Raw genomic sequence first — 20342 nt, 5'->3', positions numbered from 1 at the left:
GCCTCAGTCTCCCCTCCCGTGTCATATTGACCAGCCCCCTAAGTCATCTGCTGGACTCACTTTGGCTTGTCAGCATCTTTTTTATATCAGGGGACAAAAACGGGACCTTGTACTTCAGATATGCTCTCATGAGTGCTGAACAGAGAGGCATAATCACTCCCTGAACCTGCTGACTATGCTCTTTTGACATGTAGTCAGAATATGTCTGGATGATTTTATAGTAAGCGATTCTGCAGGCCCTCCAGGCAGTACGAACTTTGCCAATTTACTACCAGATAGACCAGCAAAAGTTAACAAAGCCCTCAAACCATTATGTGAATTTCTTGTTAAAACCATAGATTTTTTTTTTTTATGTGTTTCATAATTTTATGATTAAAGATGGAAAAGCCTCAGACAGCTCACTACAGTCATCAGAAATGTTCCCCCACGCACTACTCTCTGGAACACAATTTTTTGTATTTCACATGTTCTTTTTGTCACATTAAGTCAGCAGAAAAGTTAAAAATTATATTATTGCAGAATAAATAATTTAACTATGTAGTATCTTCCTAACTGATATTTCTGTTTATCCTCATGATAGCACCCATCAATTTACATAATCTACATACCATTTCCTAAATGCTTTATACATGATAAAACAGCCACCATGGAAATGCTAATCAATTATCATTCATCTCCTAGAAATCAATCAGTATATGAACATCATCAATCTCAGTCTGCTAGATCTTGATGACTATGGGTTTAAAGCTATAAATGCTGTGAACTCCCAACTGAAGAATTTGAGGTCTGTTGTAAGCAAGTTGCAATACCTTCATCAACAGATAAGCCTGAGTTCATATTTCAACTTCTTTACCACACCAGTAACGGGTTGAAACACCGATCCAACCCTCTTTCCAGAAAGCCATGCATTTCCCTCACAACTGCACACCATCCTTCACCACCCTAGTAAAAGGGCGACCAAGGCTGACCATATTAATCTATTACTGCTATTAATGCGATTCCTCCATCAAAGTGTCTCACAGTCTTTTTCCAACATTTCACCACACTTCTGAAAGGCATGGAATTGCTGTTATTTCTTCTTTACAGGCTGAGAGATGAAGTTTAAATGATGCAGATAGAGACCAAGTTATACAGCATGTCTGCAGTGGAGCTGGGCTCCCCCTTTTTTGACTGTCTATCTTATTGGACTACCCTGTAGCTACTGATCATCCTGTAGCCACAAGAAAACTGTGGATCTAAATCCTCCTTATATGCACTTGGGTTCATGAAATGCCAAAACTAAAAATAAAAGTTTAAGTAAGGCACACAATAAACACACAGTTTTATGGAATGCTATGTTGTACATAGGGCTGCTTTTTTAATTATTATTTTTTTATTTCAACTTCACATATGTTGACTAAATCCAACTTCTCCTAGTTTGTTCAATCTAATGATTAAGGGAACGTTCTCTTGCATCTTTCACAAATGTTTCTTTTCACCGAAATGCCACTTTAATAAGCCCAAAACAGCTTACAGAAAACCACTATTTAAAAATTACTTGAGAAAGAAGGAAGGCAGAGAAAAAGTGTTTCAACATTCAAAATACAAGAAGAATGTTTTCTCAAGTCAAAATAACAGTTCTAAAATGTTATTAAATTTAGCCTAGAAAAAAATACTAGGATTTTTGTTTCATACCTTGTAATACTTAACCTGAAAAGATCCCAAGATTGTTTCAGAAAGCATTCCCTGCTCAAGTGTACTTAACACCAGTTTCACACAAATTCAACCAACAAACATCAAGGCATGCTTAAGCAATAGGAGGCTTGAATGAAATTACATCTTACCATTGCCACAGGTTTTATTTGATTCAGAGGAAAACAAAGACAGTCTTTATATAAAGGTGTGTTGGCACTTTTTTTTTTTTAAATACCTGCTACAGTGATTAAGTATTTATTGTTTATATGATTGCTTCTCTTCACATTTTACCTGCTAAACATTTCAGTGTTTTATGTTTTTAATGTTCTGGTTTGTGAGATACTGGGAGATCTCTGGTACTATAAAAATAATTTATTCTGATTATTATGTTATACTATAGATGTAGAAATAATATGACTTACCGATGATTTTTATTTTGCAGTGGTATAAAAAAAAGCATGAAAAGATACAACATGTATCAGAAAATATGCCTACAGTAGGATACTGAATTACTTTTTCTAATATTCTCAGGTAATAACCATGTACCATCTGCTCTCTTGAGTTTCTCCTGCTTTCTTAAGAAGTTCATATACAGCTTTTACTCTAGCAGCTAAAAAAACCCAAAACCAAAAATCAAAACACACCCCTATTTCAAGTAATGTTACCCATTTGAAAAATGGCCAAAATCAATAAAAGCAAGAAGTTTCAATGTTAACAATACTGCTTAAGCTTAGGGACTGCTGGAGTTTATGTATAGAAAGCCACCATTTTCAATTGATCCTTCCACTTCTACTGAATTTTAAAATTCCAATGAATGTTTTATGCTAGTGACTAGTTGTATGTTTGGTCTGACAGTCATATACAGTTTTAATCATCTTCTATAATCAACACATCGTCAAACCTGTGCCCCCCTATTCCACCTGTCATTTTGCGACCCTAGCCCAAGAAGAAGAAAGGGAACAGAAACAGAATGAAGAGATTTAAGCACCTACAAGGACAAATGGATTCCAAAACACCAGAGACTTAAAAATTTTGTTATCTCCAAAGATAAATCTAAAAAAACCCCCAAAACATTCCTGCCAAGAGGCCATACTGAAAAACTGTCTCCTAAATTTGAAACCTGTAGGACAACTTCTTTGTTATTCAAACTGCAGTTCCTGTAGGAATTAATCTTGGTGCCACAGACAAGATTTTGGGCACTGTAAGCTTATTTCTGCTTTAGTTTGAATTAATTATACTGTAGACCATTGATCTGAGTAGTTGGTGATTAGTTCTAATTTAAAATGCAGTTAGAAAAGACTAAATTTTCAGCAATCAACACTCAATTGTTTTAAAAGTCAATAAAGTGTCAAGCTAGAATTTTAGAGAGTTCATTCCAATGAAGAAAGAAACAATGACTATTGAATTACATAATTTGACAGAAAAAGAAAGGTAAATAGTAATTAATGAATTTACTAACCTTCAGGTCCACAAACTTCTGGATTACTAATGCATGAATTTTGATAGCTTCCAAAAAAGAGAAAGGTAACTCCTTTCTTTTCAGTGACGTAAATTCCTTTGTTCACCATTCCTTCTATGATATCTAAAGGAAAAACAAAATATAGTTTAACATTTATATAAATCAAAACTTTCCGGAAACATGATTTTAATAGACTCATACACCTCATATGTTTATCTTGTCAAAACTATAGGTTTGCTTTTGTTTGGGTTTTTTTGTTGTTTTTCTTTTTGGTTTCTCTGAGTTTGGCAAAGATTTGTTGGTGGTTTGTTGTTTGTTTGGGTTTTTTTAAAGAACCATATAGATAACTTTAGTTTCAAGTTTGTAAAATTTATACTCATATCTGTCACGCAAATTCTTGATTAACTAAGACTGCTCGACAGAACCCATACACCCAAAAATTATTATTTCAAAGTAATCTGAATAAACCTTATGCTTTCCAGAGTTCTGAATACCAGACACATCACAGAGGTATTTCTGTTTTACTGTTAGGCTGAGTTAGTGAAGAAATTCTTTAACCAATCAAAAATGTAACAGAATAGGGTTTTTTCCATTTTTAGAAAGGGAAATTTTGTCATCAAAAGCCATTTTTCATTTAGAAAAAAAAAAATCAGTGAAATATACTTGACAAGCTATATTCAAAAGGCAGAAGTACATATCCTTTTCAGACATCCTTTGGTATGGCATCATTGTCATTTGGAAAAGCTATTTCTTGTTCTAACATGGGTAATGAATAATTGTCTTGAGATTTGATTGTGATTTTCTTGTGTTCCCTCCTAAAGAAAAGCACTGTTGATTCATGTCCTACCAGCTAAAGCAGCTGCCTTAATACTAAAAGAATGTGACACTTGTTTACTACAGGAAACCTCACTAAGGTCTGAGAGTCCAGCTGATAGATGATGATGATGGGAAGTTCATCTCATTTGTCCCAAGGTAAAAAGAGGGACTAAGTTTAACAATGAAGACAATAGGAAATCACAATCAAAAAATTCCACTGTGTTAAAAAGCTTGCATTCCACAGAACACAGAATATTCTATCATCTATTTCTGAGCAGAGAGAATGTAATTGTTCAGGTGGAAATTTCATGTTAATACAATTGCTTGTGATGGCAATTCTGCAAGGATTGTGAAGATTCAGGACCTTGGTTTTAAGACCCTTCTTTTTAAGACCAGAATTTCTTCTGAAAAAGTGTTAGGAGAAGAGTTCCTCCAAGGGAAACACCAGCAATGAGAATACAGTCTTTCCCTGCTCTGAGGTGCAGAAATTGCCAGCTAGGTGCTGCTTAATATTTGAAAATCTAAGGATATCATAAGGGGAAATGAGGAAGGCACACAAATGGTCTAAAACACATGAAGGGTGGGACATAAGGGACTTCTCTCTGTATTTGTTACTGTATACCTACCTGACTTAACAGAAGCCTTTTGCACAGCAGGGCAGAGCGCAAGTCATGCCAAAGATGCGCAGTCAGTGCTAGGGACAGACCGTCTATCTAGAGTGATAATGACAAATACTGTTGTCACTGCTTCAGGATGGCGCATCCCTTTATGCAATGGGGACACAGGCAAAAAGGTATCTCATTTTCAGAGTGTAGACAACCATCAGGCATGAGGACAGCAGTCACACTGCTGTCCCACCTGTAGGATAACGCCACTCAAGGAAACGGCAACAGCATGGCATAGCCTTCAGAGAATGTACGTCCAAATATTTTCTTAGTTCATTCCAAGTCTCAACACAAATATCACAGTTTTCAGGTATCTTCCCCTCCCTTTGAGGAAGAAGTCCTCAAGTTCTGTCTCTAATTGACAGATAAAATTTAGTTTCTTTTAAAAATTTGAGTGTGAATTATGGAGTGAAGCAAACGTTTCTAAGTTCTTCTTGCGTCACTTGAATTCTAAGTTAATCTAGCCAGAATAAATTCCATAAGGTAAGGCATTTCTGTTTCCATAGCATTTCCTTTGCCATTGATGTCACTCTTTTTAATGTTCATATTGAACATATCTTATTATGTGAGAACTATGCAAATGGTCTATAAAGCAGATAAGAAAGGACTGAAAGGCAGTAGGGTCATTTGAAGTTCATTATTAATAGAATTCACATTTGCCAGCATACTTTTACTGTTAAAGAGTATAAAAATATTGGGTTTAGTATTCCAATATAAACCTCCTAGTATCTGGGCAGCCCAAATGACAGTTCTACCATTTCCATCCTTCTCCTTAGGTCAGATTTTCCAGCAACTAGATGTCAGTTAATATCTAATTGTAAAGTGGACAAGAGGTCATATTTCAATTGCACCTACACAAGTATCAATCCTAGTGACTTAAATTAAATGACTAAGCTTATGGTGGTGTAGATGTAACTAGTTTTCTAAAAAAAAGCCAAAAACCTGTTAATCAAAGATGTCATGATCTTACTTCCAGGCTTTGCAAATTTGCTTGCATTTGTCTTTCTTAATGTGTCCTTTTAAAATTACTATGAAATGGTGAAAAACAGATGGCTTCTTTTCCTTTTAACCTTGAAAGACAAGAAAAAAAATCAACCTACTTGTTCTTATATGTTCCTCTGAAATGTCATCTCTGTTTCTTTTAAGCTCAATACAAATACTTTAGGTTTCAGAGGACTACTGGGGCCCATCCTCCCACGGGCTGCTTGGCATGGGGTTGCCTCTCCCAGTAGTTGATAGTAATTCAGGTAACATTGCAGGAGTGCTTTGTCAATAATGTATGCCAATGTAAGCACAAACAGACCGTTACCACTTGACCACCTGAACCAAAACTCAGTGTTAACTTTCAATCCAATATTACAAGAACTATCCAAGCTTGACAAATGCAGAACAAAAAATATGTAAATCCTCACCTACAGTTGCAGAGAAGTTAGAGTAGGCAGAGTCATTGGTATATACAAAGGTAGAGTTATGGGAAGGAAGCACAGTGAAGTTGTGGATTCTTAGAGCTGGGTGGAACAACAAAAGAAAATAAGCAAATAAGCAAAACAATGAATAAACACAATCGGTAATGAATTGACCAGTTCATATCTCTCAACATTGCACCAATCACAAGTGGCCTTTAAAATTATCATACAACCACTTCTCCCAAGAACTTGTATGCATGTGAATATTATACTCATTAACTACACAAGTTAAGTAAATACAGTATTACTAAAACTTTTTTTTTTTCTTACAGTAACTGGGAAGAAAAAACCTATAAAAAATACAACTGCAGATGAAGGGCTCTGAAATATAATCATGCTGGTAAGGAACACTGCAATTAGAAAAAAAAAAATCATTATAGTGGTGCAAAAGCTACGGGCAAGTCAAGTCCCACGTCAAGTTCTGGGGTCCCCAGTGCAAGAGAGACATGGACATACTGAAGCAAGTCCAGTGAAAGGCTGAGAATGCTGGAACTGCTCAGCCTGCGGAAGAGAGGGCTCAGGGATCTTATCAATGTGTATAAACACCCAATGGGAGGTATAAAGATGGTGCCACACTCCCCTCAGTTGTATCCAGTTAACAGATAAGAGGCCATGGGCACAAATTAAAAAACAGGAAAGTCCGTATAAATATAAGAAAAAAAACCCAACTTTTTTATATCTGCAAATAAAATTTTATTCTTTTTTTTTTTCTTATTTTGATAATGTAACAGTATGCTGCACACTGTAATTTTTTACCCTGGATAGGCAACTAGAGCTTGATGGAAAGCCCATGAAAGTAGAGAGACAGTAATTTGGGATTTAGATCAACTGAGCTCCAGAAGGGAAAAGCAAATGCTCTTAAAAAACAGAATGTACACAAAAACCTCAAGAGAAAAATGTATGGAAGGGGGTCAGATGAAAAACCTGAACACGGCCACATCTCTTTTTATTTGCTATATTTTAAGTTGATTGTTTCCCTTCAATTGCTTCTACTGCTGAGATAACCAAAAAATTAATTTGCTGACACTCTCACAACACAAACGCATTGAGAGATATAAATCTGGCTTCACACACAATGACTTCAACAAATAAAATGGATTAACATGACGGACAGATTATGATGCTTCAAGGATTTAAGAGGAGTACATGGAATGAAAATAATTGCGTGATATGATGAGTGGGAAAACAAGAAAGACTAGCAATAAACAGAAGAGTTGTGTAATCAGGATGGTATCAAAAACAAGCAAATTGTCACTTGTATTAGATTACAACAATAAAGAAAACTTTACTTGTATATCAAAGTCAAATATCAGATAGATACATAAAACCTCTGCTGGAGGCAGTTGAAATAATATCTGTGTATTATAAGACACAACATAAGCAGCTGAGAAGAATTTGAACTATTCACTAGAACATTAAGGAAAGAATTCAATGTTGTCAGAATTGCACTGCAGAGAAAAAGACTTTTGGCTACTGGCATCCTCTGCAAATAATAGAGAGACAAAGTCCTCCAAACTTTTTTCAGCAAAGTCATGCAGCTGGCTCATTTATGAAGTTATTTAACACAATGTCATAATAGGAGTCAAAGGAGATTGCTCATGTGAGCCAGACCCATTCCTCTAAGTGAAGGTTTGTAGGATCAGGAACTTTATATGTTCTGCTTTATCTCTTCCAAGATACTACTGAAAAGATTTCTGAATTTTGCTGAAATAATGTGAAATTTAACATAATTTGAAAAACAATCTAACATCAATTGTCATTTTTCCAAGAGCTATATTTTATATATTGCTTTCAAGCACAACTTCATTGTAATGAGTGCCAAAACAGTGCTAGATATGGAGTGCTTTACTCTTCTTGAAAACATGTGAAGTCCAGTGTTGGAAAATTACTTTAACACACTGTTAGAGAACTCATATGGTAACTTTTTGTAAGCCAAATTATGATTCTATTGAAGTCAATAGGAATACTGCCATCAGCCTCTAATGGGAGCAGAATATTGCCCAGATTTATTTCTGGTCAGCCAATTTCATTCCTTTAAGAAACTTTGTGGAAAGATGTGTCAAAGTTTAAGCTTAAAATGCTTGAACACCTCTGGAATAAAAGGTTTTAGATATTCATGGATCTTTTTCCCACTTAGGAACAGAGATTGATATTGCCATTTTTGTGCAATAAATAGCAATAACTGTGCACTTTTGTAACATTTTTCATATAAGGTTGTAAAGGTGTAAATCCTGATTTAATCTTCTGCAGTGATCTTTCTGGGTGAAGATATTACACTCACCAGTAGTAACACAGCAGCTATTCCTTGCACTAGTACAAACCAGTTTAGCTCAACTGCCAAGGTGGTCAGCCATAGTGTGAGAAATACTGGGGAATATACATCAGCCTAACTTGGAATTGGCTAAAACGTCAGAAGAGAAAAAACAGTTCGTGTGAAAATTACTAAGGGACCTCTGAGCCTCAGAAGGAGGCAGAGCATAGCTGAAAATTTCATCTGAAAGGAATGGCCCTGCAAGCCCATAATGCTGCAATAGGATACAGGGGTTCGGTCGAAGCTCCATTAATTACATCACCTGCACATCCCCAGGAAGCCCCACCCCCCTTTTTGGTCCTAATGTGAAACATCAGAACCAGCAAACTGCTGAATCCAACCAGACTGCCTTTTAATATCATTCCCTCTGGGATCCTTCAGTCCTGACAACTGACTCTTTCAAACCAGTGGGAGTTTTGCCTTACCAAAACTCTTTTGATTTTGCCCTATTGGAAAAAGAATTTGAACTAATGCTGCAATATTGCTTTTAAGGAAACACCCAAAAGCAGATAAAAATGAGTAAGAAGTATTCAGATAAGAGCTTACACTTCTTTTTCTGTAGATACTACTTGCAATTTTCAGAATTGCATGAACAATTTGGGCATTTAACTCCTTCCTAAAAGCAAAAAGAAGCAGGCATCTTCACTGCTGGCATAGCCAAAGATCTGTGTCACTGAGTGTATTAGTGCATGTTATGCATGTACCAAACCAACTAATAACAATGTGATTTCAATGACTCTTTGGATCATAAACCTTTTCTCTTTATAACCTTAACAATGCATAGACAGCCCATAAAGTGTCTGAGAATACTCTATAAAAATCAGTTCACAAATACAATATCATTTGGAAATGGGAGCACTGCAAAAACATTATCTGAAAAAAAAATCTCAACTGCTGTAGTAGAAAAGCTAACCCCTTTCATTTCTCCTGCTCCCTTTCTACTTACAGACTGCCACAAATACTTATGTTATTGCCATTGTCAACGAATCCTTTGTCTACCTCCATTCGTATCCCGAAACTCATGAATTCCATCCACATCTTCCAGTGGCCAGTAATGGGAAGCTGATGCAAGAACTTTGAACCCTTTCAAGAAACACAGATTAAAAGGTTATTAAAGTAAGGACCAACAAGGAGTGTAACAAGTCTCCACAAAAGAGAACAATAAAGGAGGTCAATAGGTTAAGCAAAACAAGGTATTTTATGTAAATCAAGTATGGCACATAAGCAAGATCATAAATCAAAATGGTAGAGTAGATTAAAGCCATATATCTGATTGACCACTGCCGAAAACTTGTTTTTAAAACTCAGCTGATTTTTATTTTAATTGCACTTAAAATGCATAACAATCTCCGACTAAATCTCTGCTAGTGTATCAGGCGGCATTCGTTGAAGTAACAGTTCAGGAGTCATTCAAGAGTAATTTCAAGATTTTACCAGGATTTTAAACACACTGTGGATAGTACAAAGCACCGAGAAGGGAATGCACGGGGGAATGTTTAGCCTCTATAGCATACTACTTCTGCTCCTGCCTCCTCCATAGGTAACTCAACGCTCTGCAGTTCAAGGGAGTAGAAAATGCTAGAGAGCTCCCAGGAATCTTATCCTCTCTCCAAAACCCAGTGGAAAACAAGTGCCTAACACATCAGACAGAGAGAGCAAGTATTTATATTACACCATATCTGTAGTTCTTTGCCCTATAATAATTTTTCATTCCCAAGGAATCTTTCAAGAACCTGAGGTGCAAAGCTGATAGAGATAAGTTTGTTAAAAACCACTTCAGCTGTCATATAACATACAAAAGCTCCTCACACCTAGTGTGCAAGCTGAAACAAATCACAAGCAGTGTCCTTCGACATTTACAGTTTATCCCACACCTTTCTTCACTCTTGAGATCAAAGCAGCTTGCATATATGATAATTATTCTATCATTTTAACATCCTGGATACAAACAGGATTTCTTTATTATGGATATGAAGATGCAAAAATTTTATTTCCATCTTTCAACTGCCTAGCCCCAACAGTGGAGATCAGTTTGATGTCCTCCATCCTCGTGGTAGAGTTTCAGAGCTGTGATGGAGAGGACCCTAAGGTTTTTAAGAGTACAGACCTGAGAAAATTGCTAAACATCACAACAAGGAATTGTAGACCTGAGAGCACGGAACTAAAAGAAGCTCTGCATCTTGTGAAGATACACGAACTACTTAGACTTGCTTCCAAGCTCAACTATACCAAAGATAGCTACGAAATGATTCATAATTGACCAGGATCTGTTATTGGCCCACCTAACTAGAAATGTTTGTAGTTGTCATAGAGGTTTTCCCGCAGAGAGCTAGCATGAGCATAAATAGATAAGATGAGGATGTCTTTAGAGAAATGGATGAGATTCTATGGCTATGTGTTTCTTTTGAATATTTGGAAGACACAAAGGCACAACTGCTAACAAAAGCAGAAAGCTACCAACCACACAAGAGAATAATGACACAGAATAAGCATGTACAAAACCCATCTGAAAATTCCAAGCAACCCAACCAAGCTGAGCATGGCAAGGCACATTGAGGAAATGGGATATAGGAGCAAGGTGTTTTGCATTTACATAAACTAAATCTGGGTACGTGCTTAGTTCTATCTTCAAAGAACATATCCTGGCTGCTGCAAAAGAAATGAAAGTTATAAATTTCTATGTTATTAAAAGCATCCACATAGGCTACCTGTGCCAATATACCTCCATCCAACTTTCATCAAACTACCAGTTCCAGAGCACAGATTATGCCTGCTGTTTCACAGTGTACTTATACACAAATATCTCTTGCTCCCATTAACATCTCCCTTTTGTATCAGGGGAAAGGTATGGATTAAAATTAAGGGAGGTGGTAGGAAAAAAATTGAGAAAAATAGAAAAGAAAAATCCCAGGAGAAAATTATTTGATGCCAAAAAACTGCATCACAACATGACACAAATCTTTTAGTAGTAGTAGTAGCAGCATCATGACAAAGTCATTACCATGGTTGGCATCAAACTCATAAGGAGAAGCCATATTCTAAGGAGCTTACATTTAAAAGCTGGAAAAAAATAGGGGGGGGGGGGGGGGGGGGGAAGGGAAGGGAAATAGATATACAGCAAAGTGCCTTGCTGAGAGCTGCGCTGCATGTCAGTGGCTTTCCCAGCTCCCAGTTCTGAACTATATAAAGCCATGCTGTTACCCCACTTCCAGTCAATCAGCCCTGAGAAGACCTCTGAAAACAAATACCTGTTGCTCTGAATTCAACTTATATTTGCAATTTCCTTTCAACAGGTAACCACACTATGTTTAGAACAAAATCACAGGACTTGTTTACAGCCTAGTTCAAATCCAGAAAGCATTGCTCGCAGTTATGCTTACACACACACACTGTACTACAAAATAAACGTTGGATAACTTGCCCCCTTATAGCAGGAGGCTTTTTCCCCCATTATTGTTCCATCAGCTAGAAGCTAGTGATCCTCATCTATAGGAAATGAGGCTGTATTTCTTTGGTTTTGAGTGAAGGTAGAACAAAAGAAACTAATCGGGCTGAAGCTATTGCAATAGCAGACAATATGGCTTTTCCGCATTGTTCTGTGTTTTATTTGAAAATAACTACATATGGTTAAAACTTAAAAGCACAATGCAATACATGAATTGGTAAAGCAGTAAAATTGTACTTGTACACCACCATGAGGCTTGAGGTTAAACTATTTATATAAACACAAGAATTCTGCAGTTACACACAGAGACCCCAAATAAGCTTTGAGTAAGTTTTTTCTACATTGAAAACAGATGAGAGATCCTTAATATGCTCTATAACCGATTTAAACTTAAGCATGAAGGCTGGGAGGAGGGTAGATGCCTTGAAGCCATGCCAAAGTACTGCAAAGTATACAAGCTTGCATATCTAACTGTAAATCATTGAATTGAAAATGCTGAACAGCAAGACATTGAAGAAAAAAAAAGAAAATAGTCTGCATAGAGGTGTGATTCAGAAACTCATGCTCAAAAAAAGTAATAATACACAAACAGTGTATATAGGATTTTTCTACATATCAAATACAAGCCATTTTTCTCCAAATACATTTCTATGCAGAATATTTAGCAGGTAGGTTACGGAATTTAAAATGACTGGGACAGCACGATACTTTACACTATTACATTTTTAATACAAAGCTGACATTCAAACATAGGATCACAGTTTCTTTGGAGCTACTAAAAAAAAATGAAAAATACAAACCAGAAAAGCAAATGAATATTTAAGCACATTGTCATAAAATGTAAATAGAACATTCCTTACCTGGGTGTTTGGGTAGCTGGGAAAAGTTTCCATACACCTGCACATAAAACATTAAATAATGAGATATAGTGAGGCAAAACTTGCTAAGAGGAATCCAAATATATCGCAATAGTGACCATATTAAGAACATTACCTGATATTTGTACTGAAATAAAATCAGCAAAGAATAATGACAACAGAGCAGAGATAATAAAGTCTCCATGGTCTATTTAAGGTTAAAAGTACAACTGAAATCAAATTCCTGTAAGATTTGAATCATAAGTTTTCCTTTGATACTTTTTGTATTAAAAGGGACATTTTCCATGCAGATTCAAGAAGTCTGTTCCTTCAGTGGTGGCAAAATATCCTTCCAGACCCTTTAAGTAGTATTTGCTTGCTTCACACTTTGATCTCTTCATTTAACTATAAATAAATTACCATGATTGGAGGAAAATTAAAAGAAATGTGCATCAGATCCGAAAGTTGTACTGCTCCATGGAAAGAAGTCAAGTATTTCTGTTACAATCTGTGCCAAAAAGAAAAGATCTTGTTTTCAACCTTCTTCCTATGGTTGTCTTTTCCTTTCAATTACTTTCACATTGTCAGAGATCTGAAGCCAGTTTTAGTTCTGCTAGCAAGAAAATGTACTTCCTTATAGCGCATAGGGCATATAACTCTCACTATTTCCTCAGAAACTGAGCTGAAAAGAGTTGCTAACTCCTCGCTTGTCCAGCTCACGTTTGCACCTCCATCCCAGATCTTTTTGGGTGGAGAGCAAGTCTGAGTGATGTCATGCTTTCTTCTCAAACTTTGTCCCATTCTGGTACTCTATTTATATCACGTTGCTGCTGTCTCTTTTCTGGGTCCTAACACCAGCCAGCTAGGAACAAGTGGAAACAAGTCAATGTGCTTCAGCAAAAAGAAATTACTGCTCTTTGCAATCTGCATACTTAAAGAAGAATCAAAGCCAGAACAAGTGTTTATAAGTCAAATGCTTAAGAAAAATAAAACAGGTTTTGGACAGAAATTTGTGAAGGAAACCTAAGATCTATTTATTAAAATAATCGACTGTATGTCTGTCTACAGAACTGTGACCTTTAAAAAATATTGCTTTAAATCACATGGCACTCTGAGGGATTAATTTTACTACGTCTCTATCAAGAAGGGGAAACTGAGGCATTAGTCATTTCACTCATTTTCTCAAAGTTGCACAACAGAACAAGTAAAAGAACTAGGAAAATACTTTTATAGTGGCCACTATTTTAAATAAGACATAATGACATGTAAGTATTTTTATAAAAGCCTCCTAATTACACTCTGAACTATGTCACATATATTAACCATCATTTTATATCTAAAAGAGAAATAGCAGCTAGGACTAGGTAATATTCTTCATTTAATCTTCTCCTCTATGGTAAAGTTTTCTTTTCAGTTCCCTCCAAGTTCTTTTTTATTTTTAGTGAAATAAACTGAAAGAGTAATATTTTAAACAGAATTTGATAAGCTCTGCATCCCTGTTCATCACTCCTCTGCATTTCCATATCCACCCCTTCTTTATTCTCACACAAGCCATTTAAAGGTGATGCAGGCAAGATCAGGAACTAAAAATCAGAATCAGACCATGCTCATCTCTCAGCAAAACTCAAATTCTTTTATTTAACTTTTCTTTTGCCAAAAGCTATGTCAACAGATTAGATCTTATTTTCAGCCCCAGATGCTTACTCGTGCAGCAGAACATTCTCTCCCTAAAAATCAATGGACACACAAGATACTGACTTATAAAAAAGTAATCACGTGTTCCTGTTTCCATGCATGCCACTGCCCCTCTGTGACTTATCTTCTGACCTAGTTATCCTTCCCTCCCATCCACTTCATGACTCTTGGCCCCATCTCTTTGGGTCCTTATATCAGCCTATATCAGCCTGGTCCCTTTTCTTAGCTCTATTCCTTCCAGTATATTAGCCCTTTTACATGTCTACTTCTTAATCCCAACTTCTGCACCAAACTCTTGGCTAGAGTTGATTGTAACTTTTAGGATGAAGCAGTTTGCCACTGACACTTTACATAGAGATCATATGGAAGCCCAGCAAGACTGATAGTAGCTGCGGCCCTGATTTACCCAGTTGGCTCCTTGCATGTATACTGGACTTCTGAAGGTTCTGGAGGTAACTAGCTCCTTGCAGATGACTGGCAAGTACGTGGGACTCCAGGGTCAAGGGACTGAAGAGATCACAATTAATTTTGGAAACCTTAAGACATTCATGCTGCTTGAATGCTTCAACATCACCAAAGTGTAACATTAAAAAATTTCAGTACTGAAATAAAATGTGTATTTTGTTTGTAACACTGATTTAGGACAACAAAATAATTTTGAAAATTTTTAATTTCAGTTCCTACAAAAATTCAGCTTCCCACTTTGTTATAACCAGTCTGACTTTTGCTTATTTCCCTGTAGGTTTTTTTTATACTCCTTCCTCTTTACTGTTAGCCACAAACTCCTCCATATGCCGAAGGAAGAGGAGGAATTCTGCATCACATACTGACAAGTAGAGCCACCCTTAGAAATAATAGAGAGCTGCCACCAAAAATCCTGAGAAAAGCTAAAATGTAAAAAGAGAAAGACAGGAATTTGAAATATTTGCCAAGAGGGGCCTGTCAAGGGAAAGAATATGCTTACCAAAACAATTGTGAGAATCCAAGCAAACATGTTCACTGCCAAAAATTTCTGTGGAAACAGCAAATTGCAACCAGACATTGGAGATTATTTGCAGAAACAAATTCCAAATTTATTCCTGTGATCTTCTGGAAACCTGATCTGAAAAGTCACACTGCTCCCACCGCAGACCAGAGGTAGCACTGGGCATCCAGCGTGCAAGCCAGAGTTAACTGACCCAACGCATGGAAGACAAACAATCACAGTGGATTGCTCTTGAAGAACCTGCGGATTAAATAACGTTCATTTAAAGTACTCGCCTGTCAATAAAAGCACAAAGGTCTGCATATGCCGGGTAACTGGGCAGCCCGCACTGAGCCCGCTGGAGAGGTTTCTCCCCAGCTCAGCTCTCCCACCCTGCTGCCCTGGGGCCCTACTAAGGGAGTAAGGAAGGAGAAAGCTGTGACCTCCATTACACTACTGGGGGGGGTGCGTGAAAGGCCTCTAGCTTTTCTGTCCCACTTAAGCAGAGAGCAAGAAAAAGGCCAGGGAGCTTGGACATTTGCTGACAGGTAGAATGAGTTCCCTAAACAGAACAGAAAGCCTGATGATCTATAGCAGCAATCAGAGGCTTGCAAACAGCACTGGGAAATTATATGCACCAAGTTTCTCTCTCTTCCCCCCCCCTTTCCTTTTTTTTTTTTTTCGGGGGGGGGGGAGGGGGGAGACTTTCAAAGAAAAAGGTTTAACATAAAAGAAAGATCAGTCGTTATATGTTGGTTGCAACACTTTCACAGCAATGTGAGTGTGACCTATCATGCAATAATTAACTTTCAGTTTCAGCTTTCCCAGTTCACCTCATGTTCAGCAGGATGATTATATTATTGAAACAGAAAATTAGCAAATGCTGTAGCCGACATTTACCAGGAAATGAAAAATAACCTCAAGTTAAAAATCTTTATTGCTAACTATGTAAATACAAGCAGAGAGAATAATCCTTTAAAGAATGTTTTACGCTGCAGAAGACAAACAATCTGTAATACAGTTTTCTTTCTTTGTTTTCATTGGAATCATTAACTTCCCACAAGAGAGCTGGGGCATAATTGGGACTGAAATGTTTTAACAAACATCTTAGAAAGCAGAATTTTAAAAATAAATCTGACATCTAGATTTTGTAAAACTACTCTAACATCATAGTCTCTACTAATACACCAATAAATATTCTGGATTAAAATGACTCCCTGGTCAAATTTTTTCTCTGTCAGTAATAGAAATTATTAACTAGGTGGTTACAGCTGATATATCAACACCCATTCACTTAAATTTGAAATTTTAGTGCTAACCTTTCTGGCTTGTTACAGACATCCAAGGTAAGTAGTTGTAGAGCTGACTATTTAATTCATTTACACAAAACCCCCCACAGTTTTGTAAACTAATTCAGCTGTCCTTTGCTACAGGGAATATCCAGGGCAACTCTACCAGCTCTCTTGGAACTACTCAGATGTACATAGGTGCAATTTGATTAGATTTGCACACCTGCAACAAGATCCTGTGCTAAACTTTCCACCTTCTCAATACACACCTTTATAACAGCACAGTTATTTTTGTAATGTGTATAAATTATTTACTCACAGACGTCTAAAGCAGAAGCAGTTTCACAGATAAAGGGGCCACCTCTAAAACCGTTTATTACCTTTTCTTCATACGATCTTATTCCAATGTAAAATTGTGAGCCCATACCAAAGAAGAGCTTTGGGGTTTTTTTTTTATCATCACTTCGGTGATGAAGAAGTCATTCCTAAACCTATGAAGTTGGCCTTGGGACAGGACTATAGCAATGAGAAGGTCTTGCACTAGCGCTCAGACCAAGTTTGAGATATTCAGTACAAAAGCAGCACCTTGGCATCACATTTAGAAACTCTTGCAGTACTCACACTCAACATGAAGGTCAAGGGCTTGGTGAACAAAGTCCTCTTCCTCTAGCTACTGTTCAAGGACGAAATACAATACAGGATGAAAAACCTGTCCCTGCTGATAACTGCACTCCCAACATTTGATGGAGAAGCAATCAGTGTCATTCACCTGGTCCTTCTTTGACTTGCACATCCCTCTCCCACAACCTGTCTGACACCTTCCTAAGCCAGGGACTGCACCCTCAGCTGCTCCATTAGCCTTTTTCCTCCCATTCTAAGGTTTAACTGGCTGCAACCAAAGCCACTTTACCACAGTTCAAACAAACATAAACACCCAGGACCAAGAGTTAAATTGACAGTACAGCTTATAGGCAAGAAAGAGTTCAAAACTCATTTCTTTCTACTAGCTACATCTCCTGTAGTCAAAGGCTGCGGGTATCAGTGCCTGCAATGCAGACTAAAAGCTGTCTCTTCCATTGCATGGCTCATTTCAGCCTTTCAAAGGAGCTATGGCTCAGTCTACACCAGCTCAACCCATAGTCACTAAGACTACAACGTTTACTTTGATTTTTAAAAGAAGCTATCCCCATATCATGACAGACAGGTCCATCTTGCATTTGGTAGTACTTAAAAGCACCGTAGTTTGAAGGGTTGGGTTTTTTCTTTTTCCAACCTCTCATTTTTTCTTTGAAGGGAACTAAAAACGATCAGTAGAGTGAATTGGCTGAAAATATTTCTCTCAAAGTATCTTGTATGTAGGTCATGCCTTTTATTAGGTATCTTAAAAGACTTAGCACTTAGTTTAGTGGATCTCATTTTTATAGTGTAGGTAATTTATATCATAAACAAAAATTTAAAACGGAGGCAATAATTATGTGATTTGAAGAGCACTGCTCATCCAGGTGAACTGGTTATCTAGAACAAAATACTGCACATTGATAAATGTACTGAAACTACTAATCAAAATATTAACCATTCTCACAAGTTTTGCTTATTTAAAACAACTACTGCTATTGAAGCAGCTTCTTTCAATTTTAGCAAATAAGTCCTTTTCTTCCTCAAAAGGACAATTTTCTCTTTTTTAGGATTTAACACCATCTAAAGATGGCCATTGTTCCAGGCTGCCCAAAATAAATTCTTAATAACATCTTCATACAGAAAAAAAAAAAATCATTTGCCAGCTGCACCACCCTTAAACAGATTGAAGAATATGTTTCCTTCCCCGTGTTCTTCCTTGGTGTATTACAATAAAATCATGATGATAAGGAATACTAATTGGCAAAATAACTATGGAAGATTCACTTTAAAAGACATAACATGAACTCCATGGTTCTAGAGAAAATCAGGAAAATACAAATCTCACTCAAAGACAGAAGATTGTTGCTTAAATTGCCAGCTTGTTTAAAAAAGCAACAATTTATTATTTTAAATAGTATCATCATTATATTAATCTGTATTGATATAGGACGAGGAAGAGGCAGAAAAGGCTGAGTCCTGCTTTCTTAAGGTTCCCAGCACACAAATCCTCTTTTTTCCTCATGGGATGTAGTACACTTACAGCTGTGGTAACATACTACAGCGCTTATCTTGCGTGCTGGAAGAATTACATGGTGTCTGTTCTCAGGCATTTAACAACTACACACCCCTTTTCATTGTTATCCCTTAGATAAAGCACATCAGGGCTATACTTAACTACCAGTGAAAATCTAGTCTATGGTAAGTTTTGTTTAAACTGAAAAATTGCACAGCCTCCTGTGCTTGTATAACTCAAGACTCTGCAATTCTAAGCAAACCCAAAATATACAACTGAGGGGGGGTTTAGTTCTTATTTTGACAACTGTTTATTCTTGCAGATGTGTCATCATCTCATGTTACCATACTAAGCTCTCCATAGACAGCATTTGCTACAATCTCTGTAACCTTCTTTTAAATGTTAACCATGCACTGAACTGCGGATGCCTACAAGTGAACAACAGTAGGAAGTACCTTGTACCCATATTCTTCAAACATTATAAAAAAATTAGTAAATATTTGGTCCCTTTTCTTTTAGCACTTTCCCAACCAAATAGCTAGCAAATTTAACAGAAGGGGTTTTTTTTTCGGTTTGTAAGTTTTCTCTAGGACTGCAAAAATTGGTCAGCAGCATTGGTTGCTTCTCTTTACATTGAAACTCCGAAAAGAATAAACTATGCATGAAGTGCATTTGTATTAGAAAAAGAAAAGAAATTTGTATAGTTAAAATTAAGAATATGTTTTCTTAACAACAAAAGCATGGCTGTAGCCCTTATAGTAGCAGAAACAAAAAAACCTGTGGGCAGCAAAGGCCAGCAAGCATGATCTATTATAACCAAGGATCCAATCAGTTTTGTTGCTACACTATGCCAAAGCTCACCACAGCTTCACTTCTATTACTCTTTGTGCAATACTTAATACATTATTGAGTTACAGAACTCAAATATTTACTTTTGCATTAAGAACTAAAACAAAATTTAATTTTACTTCATATCTACCTTTTCAAGTCACCTATTGGAAAGATGTTGGGTTGAGGGTTTTTTTTGTTTTTGTTTTGTGGGTTGGGTTTTGGGTTTTTTTTTTCAATCAGAAATGAACTCATAGGCTTTAAATTCCCTGGAAAGAACCATCATTTCCAAGGTTCATACACTGCCTAGACTAACAACAGTCTCTTCTGGGTCTCAAACTTAGGTGCAACAACTGTCAAAATAATAAACGTGAATGGATGCATGTTCTGTATTTACACACAATATAACACACAAATAATTCACTATATAAATGCAGGTTAAGAAACAGATGGCTAAGCAGGCCCTTCTTGAGAAAAATAATTTGGTGTGCTCGGGGAGGGTCACCAGCAGAAGAGGGGTCAGGAGTGACAAGCCAGGAAGTACAGAGGGTCATATGAAGAGAATCAGATCTGGTTTGCCACACTCATTGCAGAGGAATAAGAAGTAGTAGGGCTTGGTATTAGTGTAGAACAATGGAGTGAAGGCTAGAAAGGGATGTGCAATCTCCATTATTGGATGTCTTGAAGGACAGGCTCGCCAAACACCGGTCAGAGATACTACGAAAACAGTCAGTCTTACCTT

The 20342-nt window shown here is 36.8% G+C and overlaps 1 protein-coding gene across 4 annotated transcripts in view; it reads right to left on the bottom strand.

Moving 5' to 3' along the window:
• The window catches only part of ADGRD1 (adhesion G protein-coupled receptor D1), a 157800-nt gene extending 144353 nt beyond the window's left edge, over positions 1-13447 (bottom strand). The window contains exons 1-5 of one of the 4 annotated variants that reach the window (XM_075041457.1): positions 12830-13447; positions 12697-12733; positions 9391-9474; positions 6027-6122; positions 3134-3256 (exon numbers count right to left, since the gene is read on the bottom strand). In XM_075041457.1, the coding sequence (XP_074897558.1) occupies positions 3134-3256; positions 6027-6122; positions 9391-9474; positions 12697-12733; positions 12830-12898 (409 nt within the window). In that variant the 5' untranslated portion in view covers positions 12899-13447. Of the gene's footprint in view, positions 1-3133; positions 3257-4575; positions 4645-6026; positions 6123-9337; positions 9475-12696; positions 12734-12829 lie in introns of those variants that run through there. The other 3 variants (XM_075041458.1, XM_075041459.1, XM_075041460.1) reach the window with 3 other exon arrangements.
• Positions 13448-20342: the final 6895 nt, after the last annotated feature.

The sequence above is a fragment of the Buteo buteo genome, chromosome 11, assembly GCF_964188355.1.
Source record: "Buteo buteo chromosome 11, bButBut1.hap1.1, whole genome shotgun sequence".
Lineage (NCBI taxonomy): Eukaryota > Metazoa > Chordata > Aves > Accipitriformes > Accipitridae > Buteo > Buteo buteo.
Note: the sequence above shows the minus strand (reverse complement) of the source record. Positions and strands in the feature narration are given on the sequence as shown.